The sequence below is a fragment of the Erpetoichthys calabaricus genome, chromosome 10, assembly GCF_900747795.2.
Source record: "Erpetoichthys calabaricus chromosome 10, fErpCal1.3, whole genome shotgun sequence".
Classification (NCBI taxonomy): domain Eukaryota; kingdom Metazoa; phylum Chordata; class Cladistia; order Polypteriformes; family Polypteridae; genus Erpetoichthys; species Erpetoichthys calabaricus.
The window spans coordinates 84,602,639-84,625,177 of record NC_041403.2 but is presented as its reverse complement, the minus strand read 5'-3'; the positions used below and the strand labels follow the sequence as shown (position 1 = coordinate 84,625,177).

General features: G+C 40.5%; 1 protein-coding gene across 5 annotated transcripts in view; it reads right to left on the bottom strand.

Annotated features, from left to right (window-relative positions):
- Window positions 1–4,690: 4,690 nt before the first annotated feature.
- Window positions 4,691–22,539, bottom strand: part of ddah1 (dimethylarginine dimethylaminohydrolase 1) — a 182,160-nt gene continuing 164,311 nt past the window's right edge. For all 5 annotated transcript variants that reach the window (XM_028811522.2, XM_051932776.1, XM_051932778.1 and 2 more), the window contains one exon: window positions 4,691–6,314. In XM_028811522.2, coding sequence (XP_028667355.1) covers window positions 6,198–6,314 — 117 coding nt within the window. In that variant the 3' untranslated portion in view covers window positions 4,691–6,197. The remainder of the gene's footprint in view (window positions 6,315–22,539) is intronic.

Here is a 22,539-nt window from a genome sequence, read left to right as displayed (position 1 = left end):
GGAACATGGTCACATTTCTACAGTGATTTGATCAGGAATATTCATTTTTATGGCATATATGGTCAGTAACGGGGAGTGACTACGAGGATGTTTACAAGCACATTGTTCATTTGAGATGTATAAAGGAACTTTGAGTGGCACATGGTGTGCATATGGTTTTGTCTTTCAAATGTAAGCAAAAGTTTAGTATGAATGTATGTATTAAAGTTTTATACATGAGGCCCCGGGACTTGAGGATAAAAAGTATGTGAGTGAATCTCCTGCTTGCCTTGGCCAACAAGTTTCTTCTTCGTTTTCTCTCTCAAGTCAGACACCATTGCACATCCCCCTCCAGTTAGCTGTCAGACGCCCTTCATATCCTGATAGCCCCCCATCCACACGTTTGCTGTCTTTGCAGTCACATCAGGTGGACTGCTCACCCTCCATGATTATTGTAATGGAGCTGCCTTTATTACATTGCCAGTTTGCTGAAAATTTTCATTCAGCTGGAAAAAACTTGTGCAGCAAAATTAATTTCACAATTACAAAAGAATACATGTTCATGAAAAAAGAAACAGGAATCACCTCAGCTATTCTGCAAAATGTGATATTCCTGGACACAGCACTCCTCATTTATGAAAGGCTCCATGAGGAGGGATAAGTGGGCAGAGGAACTGAATGGCTACTTGAACATCTGATGAGACAACAGTGAAAAGCGAATGCATGGCGTGTGGCATTCAGACTTGGGCACAAGATGTCTCCGGCCTGCCTCCCCTCCATTCTTATTCAGTTGAACGCCACAGGCATTCTGATCTTGGGTTTGTATTGATTTTTCACTGAAGAGATGTGTGTCAATTTGCCAAAACAGATTTGTTTTTATTTTCAACAAGCTCCCTGAATGTCTCAAATGCAGGCAGATCCAAAAACGGCTAATGAGCAGGACGGGTAACATTATATAGGAAGTCCTACATTTATAGCGTGTTATTGTGGTGTGTCCTACAAAGTGAGAAACCAAAAGAGAAACAAATGGCCACAGCCTGGACATCAAACAGGGTCACTGCAGAAAGTACTGGAGATTGAGGGGCTGCACCTTAAAACTTCAAATTCAACACAAGAGCTTTTAAATTTAAATAAAATAAAATTTGGGCAAATGGCAAGGCTCTAAAGTAGCCGCAGTGTGTGGGCCTTTTAAAGATACCAGAATCCCCAGGATAATGCAGTTGCCGCAGCTGCTTATACAATAAAAACATTATTTATTTATTTAAATTTGTTTATTGTATTGTTAATATTTTGGCTACATACCACTTATCTTTTTTGCATTTAAATCTGGTGAAAGTAGACGTCCTTCGTCCTGACGTGTGTACGGAGTTTCTAGTGGCCATCGGGGCGGCCTGTACGGGGTGCTCGGTGATTTTTGGCTTATTCCTCAAGTTCTCCCTTTTCTTACTGTAGCTGTGTGCTGTAACAGAATGCCCGTATTTTTGGTACATTTTGTCTTTTGTCCTGGTACAGTACCAAGGGGTCCTGCTGTGTTCCAACCCTGAACTTTTATTTTTGAGGGTTTACTATACTGCTTGAGCAGGAACCAAATGTTGGATTTGTAGCTCCTCGAATTCTCAGCTAGCCAGTCTATGAGAGCGCCTGATTTACAAGTTAGGATGGGAACGGCAGCCACAGCATGAAAATGTGCTAAAAGAAGACCAGGAGCAGCTACTCATCTGTCAAAGCCAAAAGCTTAAAAAGCAATGTGTGCATCCACAGATCACTCGAAACAGAAAAAACTGCACGGCTGTAAAAGCAGCCTTGTGACGAACGTGCAATATTAAAAATAATAAATGAACAAAGTAAGAGGAGTGCCCTGGCAGTGCAGTAGTTAGCACTGCTGCCTCACATGTCCAGTGTCCGGCCGTCTCGGTGGCACGTTCTCCCCAGGTCGGCGTCGTTTTTTTTCGAGGTTCACAAGTGATGTCCTCGTCGTGTTCATGTTCCACCATCTCCAGATGCACCCATAAGACACTCGTACTCTCCACCAGCGTCCTGTCCAGCACGGCTCCTACATTGGCCTAAACGGATTGAGTTTAAGAATGTTAGGTTATGTTGTTGGGAAAAATACAAGCCATCGACAGGACACAAACATGTACAGTATACAAATCATCCAAATGACTACATGAAAAATAAATAAATTCAAAACCAGTCTAGAGAAATACCCACGTTATTGTTTATTTTTTAATTTCATTTGTAAAATTTTCATTTAGAATGATACAATTAAACAGCATATTACAAAATCAAGCTACAGTACTCTCCGTATATAACTGAAAGCCTCATTCTTGTAACATTTGATTCTGAGTAACATATATGATCTTGGTACAGTGACACTCCTGAATATCTGACAAATACTACAGAATGCTGATTGTAAAGATAACTAAGACAAAAAAAATCACAGTTACAGTTATACTGATTGAATACAATATGATGGAGCAGAACTTCATCAGTTTACTAAATTAATAGTGCAGCTGAAACAAGTCGACTGTGTGAGGAGAAAGGCAGAGACGCTAAAGCAAAGGGAAACTACAACAGGCCAGTCGTGCTCCTCACTCAAGCCTGATGGTCTTGACCAGGAGATGGCAGTATAAAGCTACCACTTCTCTTAGAAGATAGAAGACGTTTCCCAGGCCAGTCGATTGCTTCAGATCTTTATTGATTCAATCACAGTTTGTAAACCTAACCAAGTTATCCTATCAGTATAATTAGAACAGTAAATCTAATCGCATATAAAAGGCACTGGCTGTGGCAGTTGAATGTGGACAAAGACAGTGCAGCAAGTGCTGATGGGACACAGAGCAGCTAGTGATAGAACCTTTGATGGACTGCAGGATACACACACAGACGATGCTGGGAATGCTGATGGCGTGTCTTTTTGGCTCGCTATACGGTGTGCACACAATTGTGACGTCCCAGAAGGACACTTTATGAATGGGAACAGCTGGATTTTCACGATGACAGTGTAGACATTTGTTAGTTCATCACATCTATTGCCTCCAAAAGCAAACCGAGGACACTTCTGTTTTCATGTACAGTAGCCTGTGGTGTCTCGATCTGAAGGACATCGACAAGACACAAACCTACAAAAAGTGCCTAAGATTATCTGAATAGCTGACAGATGAATCAGTTACAGTATCTCCATGCCGCACTGGTATTTCATGTGACATGTTTGAATATTTCAGACATCATTAGTGCTTCTCAGATTTCAAGTTTACCTTGCCATTTTCAACAAGCATACTAGAATTGTGTATTTGCATTTATTCTCTCAGTAATAGATTTGTGAAAGTAAAACTAAACAGTTTACAAAGGGGAATAATCTATATTATATTGTATGGTTTATGCATTTGTCCAAATAAATACGCTTTATAAGCCAATAGTACTTCCCTTCCGATGGATTCATCAATCAGTCATCCTTCGACAGACCACCACAGCAGTCAAACTGGCATCTGAACGATGAATTAGCCACACATGATGAGTACGTGCAACGTCAGTCCAACTGCTGACATGTCGATGCGCCTACCATGTAAAGACGTTCTCAAGCTAAACTGACACCTGAGCTGAAGCAGCCGTGGAGGCCGCACTAACGGTGACTCAAAGGTCAATCAGAACAGCAGTGCCATGCCCGCTCATTAGGCCTGTTTGCTCGATTCAGTCAAGGACAACTTCTTATAAGACAAGCTAACCCTTCTTTTGAGTGTGAGTCACTAAAGATTAACAGAATTGACGCCTGGCATTTTCGTCACTAAGTGATTGCTTCTTTAATAGAAAAAAAAAATAAAAATAAAATGTCAGTGAGACTAGAAGTTACACTGGCACTGAACCATTTGGTATTAAAAGAATCCGTGCTAGTGTAGTCACTGTATGTACTTCACAAAGCCATGGCGCTAAACTTGATGTAGGAATGATCTCGGCCTGAGGAGTCACCCACAGACGATGCCCGCACTTCACTCCTTAGCCATGGATCTACTGAGGCGCCAGGCTCCAAGCAGAGGCGTCACTGAAGCACCTAGTAATGGCTTCCTAAGAAACCGTTATGTTTGCCATTTTGATGTTGACTGATTTTTCTCTAAGTAGATGTGTGATTTTCAAAAAAAAACATTTTTACTTCAATAAGCTTCCTTCCCAAATGTCTCCAGTGCTGGCAGGTCTAATCAAATAAATTCTCTTAAATAATTATGTGGATGAAGTAAGGGGTATTTGACTTTCAAAACTGTAAAAATGGTGCCATAATGTTTTCCAAGTTCTCCTGAGATTGTTCGACAAAGTAATGCCAGTTTTGGGCACAGCAGCCCACTGTGCTGGGCTTCAATGCCACCACGCTTGGTTGTTGTCCTTCTGCTCATCTGAGTGAGTTTCCTGCCACCTTCTCTGGTTTTCCTCCCCAAGGACATTCATGTTACGTCACTGGTGTCTTTTTACACCCCCCAGTATGACCCCAAAGGTGCGTGTGTGGGCGCGAGTGTCTCCTGAGTCAGCCAGGTGTCTTGTCTTGTGACTGAGTGTGCTGAGACAGGCATCAAGCCCAGCAGACCTGAACTGGATTTGGCAACTTTGATAAAGCTGGGTGATTTTTAATTTTTTTTGTTACCAGTTTTAATGTCCCAGCTGACTACCCCTGATGACCACGTCCACGGTGTGAGAAAAAAACCTGCAATGGTTGATATAAAGGGTCTTCTACAGGATTATCAAAAAAGACAGGGTTGCCAAATTTGTGAAAACGTCTTTTGCTGACTACATGCTGTGGTGAAAAACCTCTGTGAACCATCTAGAATGATCTGAATTGTGTGGCCTAACATGTCAGTGACCTTCACAACGAGGTCAACATGAACAAATTAAACCCAAAGATTGTTCTTGGCACTATATTTGTTGTGCGAGATCAGTTTGGTTGTGGGAGCCAGAGTGGCCATGCGTGCACTTTGGTGTGCCCCATGACAGCCCTGTAACAGCCTATGGAGTTCAGATACAGATGGGAGGACATTGCACTCGACAGGCTTTTTCCAGCACTGTACGTATTCTTCTCTATGTATTACAAGCAGTTACTGAAGTAATATGTCAGTGTAAACAAAATAACACACTGAGCTCCGGCCGAGAACTTGAAAGTGGCTTAAAATTCTGTAACAGACAATGGCGTTTGCGTATTTCAGCCTGAGCGTTACTGGGTCGGTGTTCTGCCGTCCTCCTCTAAATATCACCCTGCACGTTTGGCAGTGGGCCACCGAGGTGTAAAGGATCTCCAGGACTAAAGACTTCATCTTTGATTAAAGAGTTTTGGAACAATTCGAAATTCATCTGGCTCCCCTTCAGCGGCTGGAAGTCCCCTTTCATTCTATAATCAAAATTGTTGGGGGCAACCGTTCCAGCGTATTCACCATGCAGTCTCAAATCATAAAGTGATGGCTCGTCTTTAAGCAGAAGCCATCCATCCATCATCCAACCCACTATATCCTAACTACAGGGTGACGGGGGTCTGCTGGAGCCAATCCCAGCCAACACAGGGCGCAAGGCAGAAAACAAACCCCGGGCAGGGCGCCAGCCCACCGCAGTAAGCAGAAGTCAAAACCTACAATACTTTCTTTCCTAGCTGTACTGCTGTTTGAATCTTAGAAAAGAAAGATGGGCGATTCATATTTTAAAACTCTGAAATTCTTAGCTCAATGAGCTGCTGTTGGCCTTAACATATCTTATGATTTCCACCGGAATAAAAAAAAATGAAAAAGAAAACGCATAAAGCCATCTACACCCAAGTGGGCCGCACGTTCACAAGCAACAGCATTCAGCCTAAATGATTTTAATTGCCTTATTTCATTTTAAGTCATTTAGAGCAGACAATCAATTGAAAGTGTGACATATTCTCATATTAATAACATAAAAAAACTAAAGAGAAACCTGTACTTTCTTCTGACATTTTCACAACCACATGGAAATGCACAACAAAGCCCTCTTCAAAGCCTTCACTGACATAATGAGATACTGAAAACTGATAAGAGCACCCAGAAACATAATTCATATTCCAGAAAGCCAGGAGAAGACCACTTGATTGGAAAGGCTGGACATTGGAATTCTTAGCACTGTGACAGGGGGACATGAAAGCACAGGGGTGAGCTGCTTAGGTTGGGGCTCAAGTACCACCATTTGGATATTATTGCCAGTTTCCAGGTTATTTATCTTCATTCCTTTCACATCTCACGCCGTTTGTTGACAAGAATCGAGCAGCAAGACAGAGAACCGTCGACTTTTGCCATCTGTGTAAGGGGCACCGGGATCAGCATGTGGTCCTTCAATCTCTCAAACACCTGGGGACAAATGAGAAAGCAGAATAGGATAAGCAGACGGCTGGCGCTCCGTGTGTTCTGTGCACAAAACTTTTACACATCTACAAGTTCTCACATTATTTGTTAGATAAAGGGTCAAAACTGTCATCAGCTATTTTTTCCACCCTACAACCTACTGGAGTTTCAGGAAGAACTTCTGGGTGGCATGTGGGTGCTGGAGTTAGGGAACGGGGTCTGGTCCACACTCAGCATTCTCGAAGTAAAATGGCATTGCTTAGGGCAGCGGTTCTCAATCTGTGGGGCGCGAATATTGCCATATGTGGTGTAATTTCGCTACTCGTAGGGAAATTTTAAACTTGTAGCGGTGTATCAGCAGCAAAAAATATAGGAATAAATTTTATTAGGATTTCAAAAAAACATTAGGGGGGTGCGATTAAAACTTATGAAAACTCGGGTCGCAAATACTTAAAGGTTGAGAAATGCTGGTAGGGAACTGTTACAGTGGAGCTGTAGCTGCTTGTTTCATGGTGCTCCAAGGGGTGGTGGGAGTATGCTATCTCATCCCGATTTCATGTTCCATTTAGCAACAGGGCCCAGAACATGTCACGCTTGTGGTCCCCATGTAAACTCTAAGAGTATGAAGCTGCATTCAGCCGAGTTTTCAGATTATCACAAAGTGTTTTTTATCAACTGCGAAACAATATAAGCAGACATGACTTTGTCAGGAAAGCGCTTTTCTAGGATTCCCTTGTTAGAATTGGCCCAAAACAGTTCAAACGATGACCATACTGTGCTATTAGCAGAAGCAGCAGTGCAGCGGCCTCCAGAGAACGTCACATCAGTAGACGGGGTCAAGGATTCATCCGGTTGCTGTCTGAGCTCCTAGATTACGGCAGCAGAGGCACTCGCAGCTGGCTCAGTGCTGGCTGCTTGACGGCGTTAGGGAACTTAAATTAGTCATGTTGGGCACTCTGAAGTGATGTGATGCATTAGCTGTAAATGACCCACTTAGATCTGAATTCATTACAGAAACCTCTGAAAGACAATGGTAATTCAGATTGTCGCAATCAAGTACAGTTGCTTCATTCTTGCATTTTCATGTCTTTGGTATTCTGGTCTTGAATGTTAGGAGTCTGAGTCTCTCCCAGCTGTGCTGAATAGAAGACACAAAGCTCCAGAAATGTGTGCAGAGCAGAAAACGGCCGGACAAGCTAACACACTGGGAGAAAACGTAGCTGTGACACAAAAGGCAATCCAGGACTCCACTCCTTCAGCACATCCTCTTTGGTCCTTCTTCATTTTATGTGTTTTTGCAAACACAATAGTTGTTAACCTTTGATGGCCTGTTAGTGATTAGGACTGTTAAGTCGGAGAGTCAGGGACTCGAGTTCACTTTAGAGCAGCACTCTGTGCGGTGTCTGCATGTTCTCCTCAGGATTCCTCTCACTTGCTAGATATTTGCTGGTTAACATGACTGGTCTGCCTACATTGGCCCTGTAATAGACTGGCATGCCACCCAGAGTTGGTTTCTGCCCTGCACCTGATGCTGCCAGGTGTTGACGCTTCACCAATTATGAAATGGGACATTAAGGTTCAGAAAATGGATAGATGGAAGGATCCTAACAAATTCAAACATGTAATTAGTCCTTTGTATCTGGTTATTTCACTGGTATGCAATTATCAGTCTTGAACCCCCGGTATATAACTCCAAGATGTCGTGGGCCACAAATAAGAATGAAAGGTAGTAGCAGTAATAGTATTAATAGCAGTATTGTCATATGTAAAGACTACGGTACTAGCATGACTGACCAACATGCAACACTTCGCTACTCTGTGGCGCCACCATAAACTACCCAAACTAATAACTGCAGGCTATTAAAGAGGAATTCAGTTTGCTGTTGTTCTCAAACATCTGAGAGGACCAAAGAGCTGAAAAGAGGAGCTGTGCATGAATGCGGAAACACTGGCCCTCTTTACAGCGAGATCTCCACACCTAACACATGGCTTGGCTTTTCTCAGGGCTGCTTCTCAACTGGAAGAAAGCAATTTCCCAGAACCCGCGGTCTGTTTTAAAGCAAAATAAAGTGTGTTTTAACAAATCTGCACATTTCACTTTGATTCCTAAACAAGAACACCTTTTTCCAAAATATGTTCCATGAGTCTTTGAACAATTCTGGGCATTGGTAAATCCTCATGGGCTAATCCTTCAAAGTATGGACTGTCTTCAGAAAAATAAAAAATGATCTCTTTTCCAAAACGTGTTCCAAGTCAAAACTTCTTAACATCCACATATGCTGCAGCCTTAGAAATTCCACTTCTGTGATGTCATGATGGGTTTTACTGTCGCTTCAAGCAAATTCAGAAAGTAGACTTGTTTTTTTTTGTCTCTTAAAATCGGGCATTTCATTTCTCTCTGAGTAGACTACAAATCAGACTTTCGGTAGTTTTTTATGGAATGTGTTTTGTTAGTGATGTCTCAAAAAAAAAAGCCTCGATTAGATGTGATAAGGATAACAAGGCTCCCATGCCAAGTCTTTTGACTTATTTAGCCCCTTTAGTGTGTGTTAAACCAAAGCTAAAGAAAAGATCAAGACGTCGGTGATATTACGTCGTGTTTTACATTAGAACTTGAGATGAACTGAAAAAGAGATAACAGCAGGGCTGCGTAAATTATTCGCTAAGCTCATCTAATTGGTGGAAAACTCTGAAGTGCAATAAATTCTGAACATCAACTGTGAAGGCTGCCGACTTTCCATAGCTATAAGCGTGACACGCAGATCCTGTAATGTGCATACATGTTCCTACAAGGCCCTCTTAGATGTGCTGTGCAGATTAGAGAAGCACAAAGAAGAGTTCTGGCCCTGCCATTCTTCTTTTTGTACAACACACCATGACTCTGACTGTGGCTACCAGCAAAATAACTGAAATGCACTCTTTAATTGCTTTACCATTTGTTTCTTACGCACTGCAGTGATATTGTTGTGAAAATCCGTCAAGACTATTTATTGCTATAACAGTAAAGGAAATTATAGTTGACTGACAGATATGGGAAGAATGTCCAGCATATTGTGGAAAACATGAAAGTTTTTAATTAAAACAGCATGACATGGGTAAGGCCTCTGATTTCAATGAATCAACTTTTAGCCTATGTTTTATACATAACTTCTCGAAACCTAATGCGTCAAGTGTCAACGTCAATTTGTAACATTTGAAGTTTTGCCTAAAATGTACCGCATGTCATGCTGGAGCAGATCACATAACTTAAACAGTGAATATTTTTGTAATATATATTCCTATCAAAAAGAGTAGGCTGTGACACTTAAAAACACACACACACACTCACTAACAAATATATCTATATGGGACAATGGCACATTTTTCCTTGATGCCCCCGATAGCCCCCTTTTTGCTACACAGTTTACAATTACTAATCAAACAATTCAGAGGTGACTAAAGTGCACATTGCAGACTTCACTTCAAGGGTGTTTGCATACATTTTAGTCACAGCGTGTAGAAATGACAACACTTTTTATATATGTCCCCCCCCATTTTAGGGCACCATAATGTTTGGGACAATTGGTGTCACAGGTGTTTGTGATTACTCAGGTGTATTTTATTGCTTCATTGGAGCACACATAAGATAAATACCTAGGCTTGCGTCTACCCTTTGGAGTCTATGGGTGCCATTTTTCAACATGAGGGCAAGAGCTGTGCCAATGAAAGTCAAAGAAGCCATTACAAGGCTGTAAAACTATGTTAAAAGGTCAGGATTACCTAAATCAACTGTCTGGAATATCATTAAGAAGAAGAAGGAACGCACTGGTGAGTGCAGTAATCGCAAAGGGTCTGGTAGGCCAAGGAAGACCTTCACAGAAGAATTCTCACTGTGGTAAAGAAAAAGCCCCAAATCCCTATCTGACAGATCAGAAACAGTCTTCAGATGTGTATGTGTGCCAGCCTACTATCCGAAGAAATACAGGGTGCACGCTGCAAAATGCAAACCACTAATTAGCCACAAAAACAGGATGGCCAGGTAACAGTTTGCAAAAAAATACTTAAAAAAGCCTGCATAATTCTGGACAAAGGTCTTGTGGACAGACAAGGCAAAGATGAATCTGTATCAGAGTGATGACAAGAGTAAAGTGTGGAGACGAAAAGAAACTGCCCAAGAGCCAAAGCCTACCAACTCATCTGTTAAACATGCAACAGGTATTGGCGCACTTGTCTTCATGGATGATGTAACTGCTGATGACAGTGGCACAATGAATTCTGAGGTGCACAGAAACATCTTACCTACTCAAGTTCCATGAAATGCCTCCAAAATTATTGGATGATGCTTCAACCAACAAGATAATGATCCCAAACATACTGCTAAGGCAACACAGGAGTTTTTTTAAAATAGTCACCCTATTTAAGTCAAATTGAACTGAAGAGAGTTTTTAAGTGGACATGTCCTGAAATGAACAGGAGCTGAAGATGGTTGCATCAGAAGTTTGTGAGAGCATCACCAGAGAAGATACTCGGCACCGGTCACTGCATACAAGAGATATGTTAAATATGACTGATTTAATATACCCACCATTCCTATGTCACAAACATTATGGTGCCCTGAAATACGTGCCCATGGAGAAAAAAATGTAATTTTCTACATGGTGTGACCAAAATGAATACAAATAGCCTTAAATGAAAATCTGCAATGTGCACTTTAAAAATTTAAATCACATAATTCAGATGTCATTAAACTGTGAAGCAGAAGGGTACATCAAGAAAATAATGTGTCTTTGTCCCAAATATTATAGAAGGCACAGAATATATACACAGAAAGACAGAGAGAGAGAGAATTAGTGAATTAGAACATTAGGTCACTCTAGATGAGAACAGGCCACCGAGCCCAACAAAGCTCGCCAGTCCTTTCCACTTAATTCTTCTAAAAAAACATCAAGTCTAGTTTTGAAAGTTCCTAAAGTCTTACTGTCTGCCCCACTGCTTGGTAACATATTCCATGTGTCTATGGTTCTTTGTGTACAGAAAAACTTCCTAATGTTTATGTGAAATTAACCCCTAACAAGTTTCCAACTGTGTCCCCGTGTTCTTGATGAACTCATTTTAAAATAACACACTTGATCCACTGTACAAATTCCCTTCATAATTTTAAACACTTCAATCATGTCACCTCTTAATCTTCTTTTGCTTAAACTGTATAGGCTCAGCTCTTTTAATCTTTCCTCATAATTCAACCCCTGTAGCCCTGGAATCAGCCTAGTCGCTCTTCTCTGGACCTTTTCTAGCGCTGCTATGTCCTTTTTGTAGCCTGGAGACCAAAACTGCACACAGTACTCCAGATGAGGCCTCACCAGTGCATTATAAAGGTTGAGCAGAACCTCCTTGGACTTGTACTCCACACATCAGGGCGCTATATAACCTAACATTCTGTTAGCCTTCTTAATGTCTTCTGAACACTGTCGGGAAGTTGACAGCTTAGAGTCCACTATGACTCCTAAATCCTTCTCATTTGGTGTACTATCAATTTTCCAACCGCCCATTGTGTATTCAAACCTAACAGTTTTTCTTCCTTTGTGTAATACTTTACATTTACTGACATTAAATTTCATCTGCCACAAATCTCCCAAGCCTGCTGTCCAAGTCCTTCTGTAATGATTTAATGGATTCCAAATGATCTGCCAATCCATCTATCTTGGTATCATCTGCAAACTTAATCAGCTTGTAACATATATTCCTATCTAAATCATTTTTATATATATTAAAAATAGCAGCGGCCCTAGCACTGACCCCTGTGGAACACCACTCTTAACATTAATTCTTCCCTGAACAGAAGCACAGCTTTACTGAGAAGCCAAATGTGGACTTGATGTTCACCATTTCTGTTTATTTTGTCACAATTGATGGAATTCACACTAGAAATGATAAAGGCAGCTGACCATTGCCTCGCTTTGAATAAACTTACAAATATTATATGGCCTGGGTGTGCAGTTAATATTCTCTCAAGCAGAGTAAGGAACTAAGGTGAAGGAGCAATAATTGTAATGGGTACAGCATCTTCAATCAAGTTATAAGACTTGTGGTTGATGACAGGCCTTTAAATGAAAGACATGAATGCATGGCTGTAATGAAATGTGGCCTTAGACATTATGAATAACCCCAAAACTAAAATACAAAAATTAAAATCAGACAGAGCAATTGTAATCAAAGAGAAAAAGCAGTCTTAAACAAATGAGTTTTAGGTTTAGATATGAAAAGTGAAAATGATTCAATATTTCTAAGCTCAGGTGGTAGTGAGTTCCAGAGCTGGGGAGAGCAGAGCAACTGAATGCTCTGCTCCCCATAGTGGTAAGACGGACGAAGGGGACAGTCCATGGCAACATGGAGGAGGTCAGACAGATATGGAGGGACAAGTTTGTGGATAGGCTTAAAAGGTAGTAGGAGAATTTTGAATTGAATTCGGAACTGAACTGGAAGCCAATGAAGCTGCTGCAAAACGGGAGTGATATGGTGAACAGAGGGGGTTCTAGTAATGATGTGGGCAGCTGAGTTCTGGACCAGTTGACGCTTATAAAGAGATTTACGAGAAAGACCAAAGAAAAGGAAATTGCAATAATCCAGACAAGAAGTGTCAAGGCTATGAACAAGGATAGCAGTGGTGTGGGGAGTGAGGGAGGGGTGAATACGATTAATGACGGAGTGGTGGCTCTGAGGCTAGGGATCTGCACTGGAAATCGGAAGGTTGCCAGTTCGAATCCTGTAAAATGCCAAAAGGGACTCTGCTCAGTTGGGCCCTTGAGGAAGGCCCTTAATCTGCAATTGCTAAGCGCTTTGAGTAGTGAGAAAAGCGCTATATAAATGCAAAGAATTATTATTATTATTAATGTTAGGCAACTGGAAATATGCAGACCAGGAGATGTTATTGATGTGGGACTGAAAGGATAAAGTACTGTGGGGCAGGGGAGACAGAGGAATTATCAATAACAAATGAAAAATGATCAGTTTTGGATAATGTTGATTTTGTACCAATGAGGAGAACCTCAGTTTTGTCACTATTTAATTTAAGAAAATTTGAAGAAAACCAGGATTTGATTTCTGCTATGAAATCAATAAGTGAGGAGGGTGGAAGGGAAGCAGTAGGTTTGCTAGTGAGATAGCGCTGGGTGTCATCAGCATAACAGTGGAAGATAATGTTATATTTACGAAAGATATGATATTGCCAAGGGGAAGGAGGTAAATAATGAAAAGGAGGGGCCCAGGACAGAGCCCTGGGGCACACCTGAAGTAACAGCGGTGGGTTGGGATGTGAAAATTTTAAGCTGAACAAACTGAGTGCAGCCTGAGAGGTAGGATCTGAACCAGTCTAGTGGAGTGTGGGTAATGCCAATCGAAGATAATCTATTGAGAAGAGTAGTGTGACAAATAGTATCAAAGGCTGCACTCAGATCAAGGAGGATGAGAATAGTAATTAAACCAGAATCAGCTGCCATAAGGAGGTCATTAGTAATTTTTATAAGTGCCGTTTCTGTACTGTGGAGGGGACGAAAACCAGACTGGAACTGTTCATACAGATTATTTTGAGATAAATGAGAATGAAGTTGAATAGCCAGAATTTTGGAAGTGAAGGGTAGATTAGAAATAGGACGAAAATTCCTGAAATTAGTCGGATCGGCACCAGGTTTTTTCAGTATTGGGGTTATTGCAGCAGTTTTAAAAGATGAAGGAACAGTACCAGTAGTGAGAGAAGAGTGGATTATAGCAGAGATAAGGGGGACCAGAGAGGGGAGGCAGGCTTTGACTAGAACTGTAGGGAGGGGGTCCAGTTGACAGGTGGATGGCTTAGACTTACAGACAAGATCTGAGATTTCTGAGAAAGTAGGAAGCTGAAAAGAGGAAAATGAGTGAGTTGGTGGATGAAATTCAAATGAAGTACTGGAGGAATCCATACAGAGAGACTGATGAATCTTCTGGATTTTTTCATTAAAAAAGGACATAATTTACTCAATTCAGTTGAGTAAAGGTGAGAAGGTAAAGAACCTTGTGTGATGTTATTAAGTAGTGAAAACAATGACTTGGTGTTTCCTTCATTGGAAGAAATAATGAGAGTATAATAGTTAGATTTAGTTTGGGCGATACAGTCCTTGTAAAAAGTATATGGTTTTTGTACATCTCTTTGTGAACAAAGAGTCCAGTTTTTTTATATAACCATTCAAGTTGCCGGCCTTGGCTTTCAAAACCCAAAGTTCAGGCGTGAACCAGCGAGCAGAAAAGGAGAAAGAAACAGATCGAGTTTTTAATGGAGCTACAGAGTTAAGACTACCATTAAGTCCAGCGTTGTAGTGTAAGACCAGTTCTTCAGGAGTAGATAAATTATCAGTGTCCATAAGGGAATCAATACTAGAGGAAAGCGAGTCTAAGTTAATATTCTTAAACATGTTTCCCAGCTGAGGATAACACCATTTTGAGAAGCTTGGAGGGCATAATGTTTGAGTAAAAAAAAAAAAATAAAAATGAAGGGACAGTGGACAAATTTCCAAGAATGAGAGACATTTAAAGTTGGGTGTGGGCCATAGAGCCTGATGGGACATTTAGCCACCTTTACAGGTAGGTGTAGACAACAGCGCAGATCATTTTATAGTTCTGAGTCTATTTAGTTTGATCTCTGCACTTTTCCTCCTCCAAACAGTTAGCACATTTTTTGTCTTGTTTTTACATTAGACCTGAAATAGTACAAGGTATACGCAGACATTTAGGATCATAAATGATATCTGATGCTAGTGGGACAGCTCTTCATTATTCATTTATTTTGCAGAATGAAACTCTATTTTTTACTCCTAATGGACAGATGTTAAAAAAATTACTGCTTAGTTAAATCTAAGAAGCTGTTCACAGGAAAACCTGTAAAAAGAAAAGTCCAAGAAAAGTACATTCCAAGACCTTCAGCGTGCCCTTGTTGTGGCTGATTTGTACATTAGTAATCCCTTTTCACTTCACATTCCCAGACGTACGCAGGAATTTTGTTTAGGGAGGCTTCACTAAACCTTATGAAAGGTCACTGGTAAAACAATTCCTGTACAGTTCAATGCCTATTTCTACTACACCAGCACCATAAACCTTCTGATGGTCTGCTAATGTTACTTTTAGCATATGGTTAGATATTCTTTGTAGTTGATATTGTGCCACTGTCTCTCGTCTATGGGAAAAATGCAAAACTGCATACACAACACAATAAATCTGAACTTCAAGGAAGTAATATAAATTTACACTTTGAACTGAATGCAGCATAAAGTAAAATATTGTGCAGCTGCTATGTAAACCCACAGACATCAGGCAAATGAAAGTACAGGACTGAAACTTGGGAGTGTGACGCAGAAAAATTCAAGTAGTCAGCTGTTGGAAAAATAAAATCCAAAAATAATGCAACCTAACAATAATTAATGAAATCCAGAGTACTGTGTGTAGAGTTTAGCCTTAACAAAATAACAAAGAGAATGCTAATTCACTTTTAAGGGACAACTAGCAAAAGGCTGCCCCAGTAATGACTGGGTCTTTAAACTGAGAACTGACATATTGGTGCCAGTGCCTTCCAGCTATCATTTGTTCTCTGATTGACTCTTTTGTACCTACAATACTTGTACTGTCAATCGACTCTTAAGCACTCTCAGGTTAACTTTTATTTTAAATTATTCACTTACTTCATGCTCTTGGACTGCTCCCTATCTTATTACTTCTCATGACACTCTGGGTTGGCACCCTGCTCATGATTGGTTCCTGCCTTGTGCCCTGTGTTGGCTGGGATTGGCTCCAGCAGACCCCCGTGACCCTGTGTTCGGATTCAGCGGGTTGGAAAATGGATGGATGGATGACACTCTGGTATGTTCTGGTATGGCTACTGAATTAAGTAACATGGCATATAGCCACGTCCTTGGTCACACCTTCAACCTGCATGCTGTTCCTAACCACATCTCCAAACGCTACTTCACGGCCCCATGAGGCTGCTCTGCCCAGCACACCAGCTTACTTACACATGCACCTTAACTCTCTGCTCAGCTGCTGAGTAATGCATGGCCGGCCTTCTTGCTCATTTTGTTTTCTTTTTTTGATTATTTTTTGTTTCAGGAATCTTGCTTCAAGATGAAGTCTGTTTTTTGGTGCACTTGCTTTTCTTGCTGGCTTTGACTGTTTCTTAGTGCATACTTGTAAGTAAAACCCTTTGTTCACTCTTGAGAGCTCTGACAAATGAATCTATGTTGTCAGCAACCTTAAAGTAACCAATACTAAATAACAGATCTGAATAAGACCTATTTCTAGAACACTGATTTTAAACACACACACACACACACACAGAGGATTCAATGATGCAATTGTAGGTTCATAAAGGGTACTAAACTAATAATATTGGTAAAAGAAGATATGCGCATTACACAGAATGAGACAATAACACAAAACCAATAACAGAGACACAACTTACAAAAACAGATACAGAATTTATAGCAATCATAATTAATCTGTTGTAAAAGTCCTGTAGTTACAAATGAAAAGGAATCAGTTCAGTTATGTGATCAATGGCTGATGAAAATTAGTTTCCCAAAATAGTACAATTTATGTCTTACTATACTCTGGTGTGAAGAGTGGTTCAGCAAAAGCCTGGTCTGAAGATGGCCAGGTAAGAGCAGAGGTGCACTTGTGCTGGCAGTTTTACTGACATTCTGTGTTATGGAAGGTTCTGCACTGCCAGTCCTTACTGGTAAGACTTTACTTGCTATGGCTGGCAATGCTGCCTCCTCAGAAGTGGTTTCACTTTTTTTCTTCTTTACTCTTATTTAGCATGTATTGTTTGATGGGTACTGAGGTGGGACTGTACCCTGGAACAACTGTCATTGGCAGAATTCAAAACACTTTTAAGGGAGTCCTCACCTTAAAGCTACACGTTAGATTAAGTAAGTGGTTTGGCACATTTCAAAGGACACACACAGATCAACTTCAGAATGTAATATGTTTAGCCGTCACACTGTCCACACACCCCCCATACCCCACTCGGGGCCAAAATAGGATTTGAGGTTGGCCACATTTATTGTATTTGTTTATATATTTAAATCTGTGCCACAATTAACCTGGTAGTTGAGTGGACCTAAATGTTTTATGATTTTGTTGCCAACCAAACCATCTGGTGATCATGTTGCCTTGGGAGAAGTTATCACTTTAACCTGACATATTCTATATTTTCTTGGCATTTGTTGTAGCATCTGTTGGTCTGGTTTGGACAGCCATCATCCTTTCTTGCACCTGCGTAAGTTGCTCCAAACAGCAAAAGAGATTATAGGTTTTACATACCAGCATACGTTGGTAAACATACATTGGTAAATTAAAATACCAGATCCAATCAGTGATCAACAGTGAAGGGAGAATGCACAGCCTAGGGACAGATAACTCTACAAGTATGATAAACACAAAGAACGCTGGTTTGTACAAATTTCATTTGAAAGGATTGCAATATACCCCAGGAAAAATCCACAAAGTGCTCCCACAACTATTGATGAAATGGAAATTCTCAGGATATTAAGCACAAGGAGCATGCTTAAAAGAGAGTGCAACACTAGACATAGAATCAAACAAGAGGACATGATGTTGCCATAACTGCTGTTGCAGAAGATGAAGCCGATGAGGAGAGCTACATAATCTGAGGTTTTGTCCCAGCTGAGCTCTTAATCACTTTGGTACTACAGAATCAGGGATGGCCAGAGATGGTCATCCATCACACAGAGCAGAGACAGACCAGTGTGCTGCTGGGCTGTGCAGTAACGAGGTTCATAGTTTTGATTTATGATTTTACCTTTTTTTAACAGGACATGTATAAAGCTGATAAAGCAGCTGTGAATACTTTGTATATGAAGTAACTATAACCAAATTCTTCATATTTCTGGGTGTCAGGTTGCTGTAGCCTATTGCTCTAATTGTATTTTTATTTTATCGGTTTCTGTAATGGTCATGTAGTACCCATGCTCAAATTTAAAGAATTCTTTAGACAAAAGGGAAAGGAGGCAGCTGAACAGACAGGGCCATCTACAGATCTGAGACTTAAAGGCTGTGTGGTGGCAGCTCTCAGCGGTCATAGTGGGTGTACTGTAGGCACATTCACAAGAGCTTCCAGATGTTACCGAGGAAATTTACCTTCTGATAAATTATTTTTTTTCCTTCTGGGAACTGTGAACTTCTTTTAAAAAGTTAATGAAAACACATGAATTTTTAAAGTGTTTGTCCACCATTTTCATAATTGTTTATATAAAGAAAAAATAAAAATAAAACAAAATGTGAAGCCACAGTGACCCATTAGTTAGTAATAATAATAACAGTTTATATTTATATAGCACTTTTTTTCTCACTACTCTAAGCACTGCCACACAGACAGGATGATCTGCCCAGTCAGTCGCCACGTAGAGTTTACATATTCCGTCCTTGTCTATGGATAACCTCCTGGACACATCCCAAAAGATGTGCAGTTTAGGGTTATGGTTAGGCTCAATGTGACATTCTCAGCTGACCTGTTGTCTCATCAATGGCTAGTTCTGTCTTTACATCTGATGCTGCTCAGAGACGCTTTATTGCCACACAATTCTGCAACTGAGCTAAGAAAGCTCACTAATGGAACAAAATGAAGACCAATAACATGATCTAAACATTATTTTCGCATCAAGAATACAAACTGATAAACAAATCTTCGAATTCAAGTACTGAGAAAACACCTTATTTGAGTTATTAATGAGCAAAAATTAAATATAAATCAAAATCATCAGCATTTCAGATTCTGGACTGTGCTGCCTGCTGTATTGATTTTAAATATGGTATCCTAGTTTTACTCCAGGCAACTAAATTTATTTTCCTCTCACAAGCTATAACCAAGCATTCAGTTTACATGGTGTCTTCAAAATCAATCCAGTGTGCCTTTCTGTTTCACCTTTTTTGTACTTCTTGTCACAGATATGTATCCCATGTAGGGTGGACTTCTGATTTCCTGCCTTGTGCTTATTGTCTGTGGAGCAAGCTTTGCTTCCATGCAAGGCTTAGCAGAATAAACTGGCTACAAAGACAGATTTACTATCAAGTGGCAGCTGTATTAAAACCTCTGAAAAGTAAATACTGGTTTACGTTGCCATAACTTTCACATTGTCTAAACCAGTGTTTCCCAACCTTTTTCCTTTGGTGGCACAGTTTTTGTAACCAAAAACATCCCAAGGCATACCATAATCTTACTAACCATAAACCGGAGAAGCTGGTGAAAAGGAGCTCCGAGTTCTAGATCAGCATTTGCAGACATGGCATTTAGTGACCACTTTGGTGGTATCTCCAAACTGCTTTGCCCCTTTCCCTACCCCTCTCTACCACAGAGGCAACTTGTATGCCTACCATCCACTGGTCCTGTGAGACTCGCTGGCAACCACACACCCAGGACAGATGGACCCAAGCAGCCTGGAGAAGCGTCTGAAATGCTCTAAGTGCCGTGTCTGCAACATCATGATCACAGAGCTGCTTTAATGCCCGCTTCTACGGATAGTCCTGTCCTCCTTAGACAGGTCTCGACCACCCGAGGGTGTTATCCCTCTCGGATTCAGACTCAGGTATGCTACATTATAATGTCCATGGCACACTCGTTGCAAAACACTGGTCTAGATAATGTGCATAAACAATTAAAAAGGCAAATGAAATATCATATAAACAGCTGAATATAAATCACGGGATGTCATGTGACTACATAATGCATTAGTGAGGCTGAACCTGGAGTACTGTGTGCACTTCTGGTCAACAAGCTACAAAAAAGACATAACAGCACTTGAAGCTCTGCAGGGGGCGGGCAAGCAACTGCATCCCAGCTCTAAAGGGCAGGACTACAAAATTTTGTAAAGGCTTCAGTAAAGGTGATCCAGCAGATTTCTTTCAGTTAAATACTAAAAGCACATACCCAGTAACAACAGTGGAAATTAAAGGGAAAATATTCAAGATTAAAGTCAGGAAGAGTGTCTTCATGCAAAGAAACAAAGTAGTTGAAGCAGAACCTGGCCAACCTGTAAAGAGTATGTGGATAAGCTACTGGGGCAACAAAGCTACTAGCTGGTGTATAAATATTTTAATGAATCTAAACATCAACATTATACAAAAGAAAAGTAGGAAGCAGAACTTAGTGTAATATAGATGTCTACATGCTATATTTGATCCCCATCAGTCCGGTGAATATACTGCATTCAAAGAATACGCATTCTATATCAGAGATTTATTTGTTGTTTACTACAACATATTGTTCATATATAAATTGGTTCATTTTATGTAACTATATTGCTGAAATAAAAACTGCTATGTTTAAATCACTTGAATCAGTTGAGTCCCTGACCATTAAGCATCACTTATTTACTTATTGGCACCACTAGATGTACAGTCTTTTCTCAGTAAAACATCATACTCCACACTTTTTGAGGTCTCTCTTTTGTCTTCACCACTTGCCAAAATGGCTGCCGCACAGCTGATTCTCGGCCAGAAGGGAAGATGGAATTTCTATTGCATATCGAACAAGCTCTTATCGAATAAAAAGGTATAAAAAAGTTCAGGCTTCAGGTCTAAGTAAAGTTACTTTTTGGGATGCATTGTGTTTGAGTACAGGTCGTCTACAGTTTTTCTGATTCAGCCATCTGTTTTGATATCAAAGTGTTGGGGATGACTCTCCAATCAAATATCTGAAATCCAACCTTAGCCCATCAGCTTTCAAAACATCCTAAATGAAGGAGTTTTGCAAATGAGCCTTCTGTGTAACTGACAGTCTGAGCTACTGTATCACTTGATGGGTATGTGTATTCTAGCGCCTGACCAAGTATTATAGAGCATTACTAGGCAGATACGTGTATGTGTGTGTGTGCGCGTTTATTATAAATACATACTGTATTCTAGGTACCTTCGTACAAATGCTCACCTCCTCCATCTGACATTTTCTGATGCATTTTGTTTGGAGCCCTCATTCATGCTTTATTTGCCAATTATCAGAGAGGTACATTTTTTTACTCATTTACTCATGATATTAAAAAAAGGCTGATTTTTTTATTATTGACTTGCAAATGCATGTTAATGCATTCATAACTATTGCTCATTATGAATTTTTGATATTTAATAATGTTTTCATTATTATAATTATGAACTTCTTATCCAAAATAATGAAACTAAGAAGTTTTACTAAATAAGGAAAATACAAGGGAGGGATGAACAAAGAGAGCACCAAAGATAGCAAATGAACAGAAGTAAACCAAGACAGCCCATAGTCACTCTTGGCCTACCTTTACAGGTGTTTGGTCAATGTCTGCCTGGTAGAATGGCCTGACCATCTGTTTACCTCCAAGTTTTAGAACTTCCTCCCAAAAATACATCCTGTCCCTCTCTGTCTCCTCCCAGTTCATCTACTGGTCCACTCACCTCAGCTGTATTCTTCATGAGCAGGATTCCAAGTGGCTTTAAAACTTGTCCCAAGGTCACTGTTGTCCAAGTCCTGGATTCATTTCAGGAGTGAGGAGCTGCCTTACATTTGAAACAGGCACACCAGTCTAGAGCTCCCATTAGCATCCCCTGATGTCCCTGCATGCTCTTCAGTTACCATAAGAAAGCCATCCATGTACTGCCCTCAATCAGTGAGGGGGGCTTTAAAATTACCTCAAGCCTTCCATGGTCTCATTCTCACTGTGAGAAGAGTCAAGCCATCCTCGTCTCTACCCTCTACAGTCCTGAAAAAACATAATTTCCTTCCAGGCTGTCCATCTGTCTTCTTCATGAATGATCCTGTCTACTGTAAGGAAGCAGGGCATAGTGACCCTTCAAAGGACTCAGAGATGAAACTGGGCATAACAACTCTAGCAGTGCTCTTCCTTCTGCCCTGCAATGAGAACATGCCTCCATACTTTGCCTGCCGCTGCATGCTTTCCTCTCCTTCCTAGGGTCTTATTCGGCCCTGCTCCAGCCCTGTGTGTCCCTTTCCTGCCTGCAATTCTTCTTATAGATTCATACTTATAAATTCATTTCAGAAATCTGGACGGAAGTTAAACTGCAACTGTAAACTGTGTCCAGTAGTTGAGAATGCATTGTAAACAACACTATAAAAACTGTTCTATACTATTTTCTAATATGCCACAAAAAGAGATGTAAAATGATAGAAAGGAAGGTAAAGGCTGTTGTATTATCTGTTTAGTCCAGGGGTAGGCAACGTCGGTCCTGGACG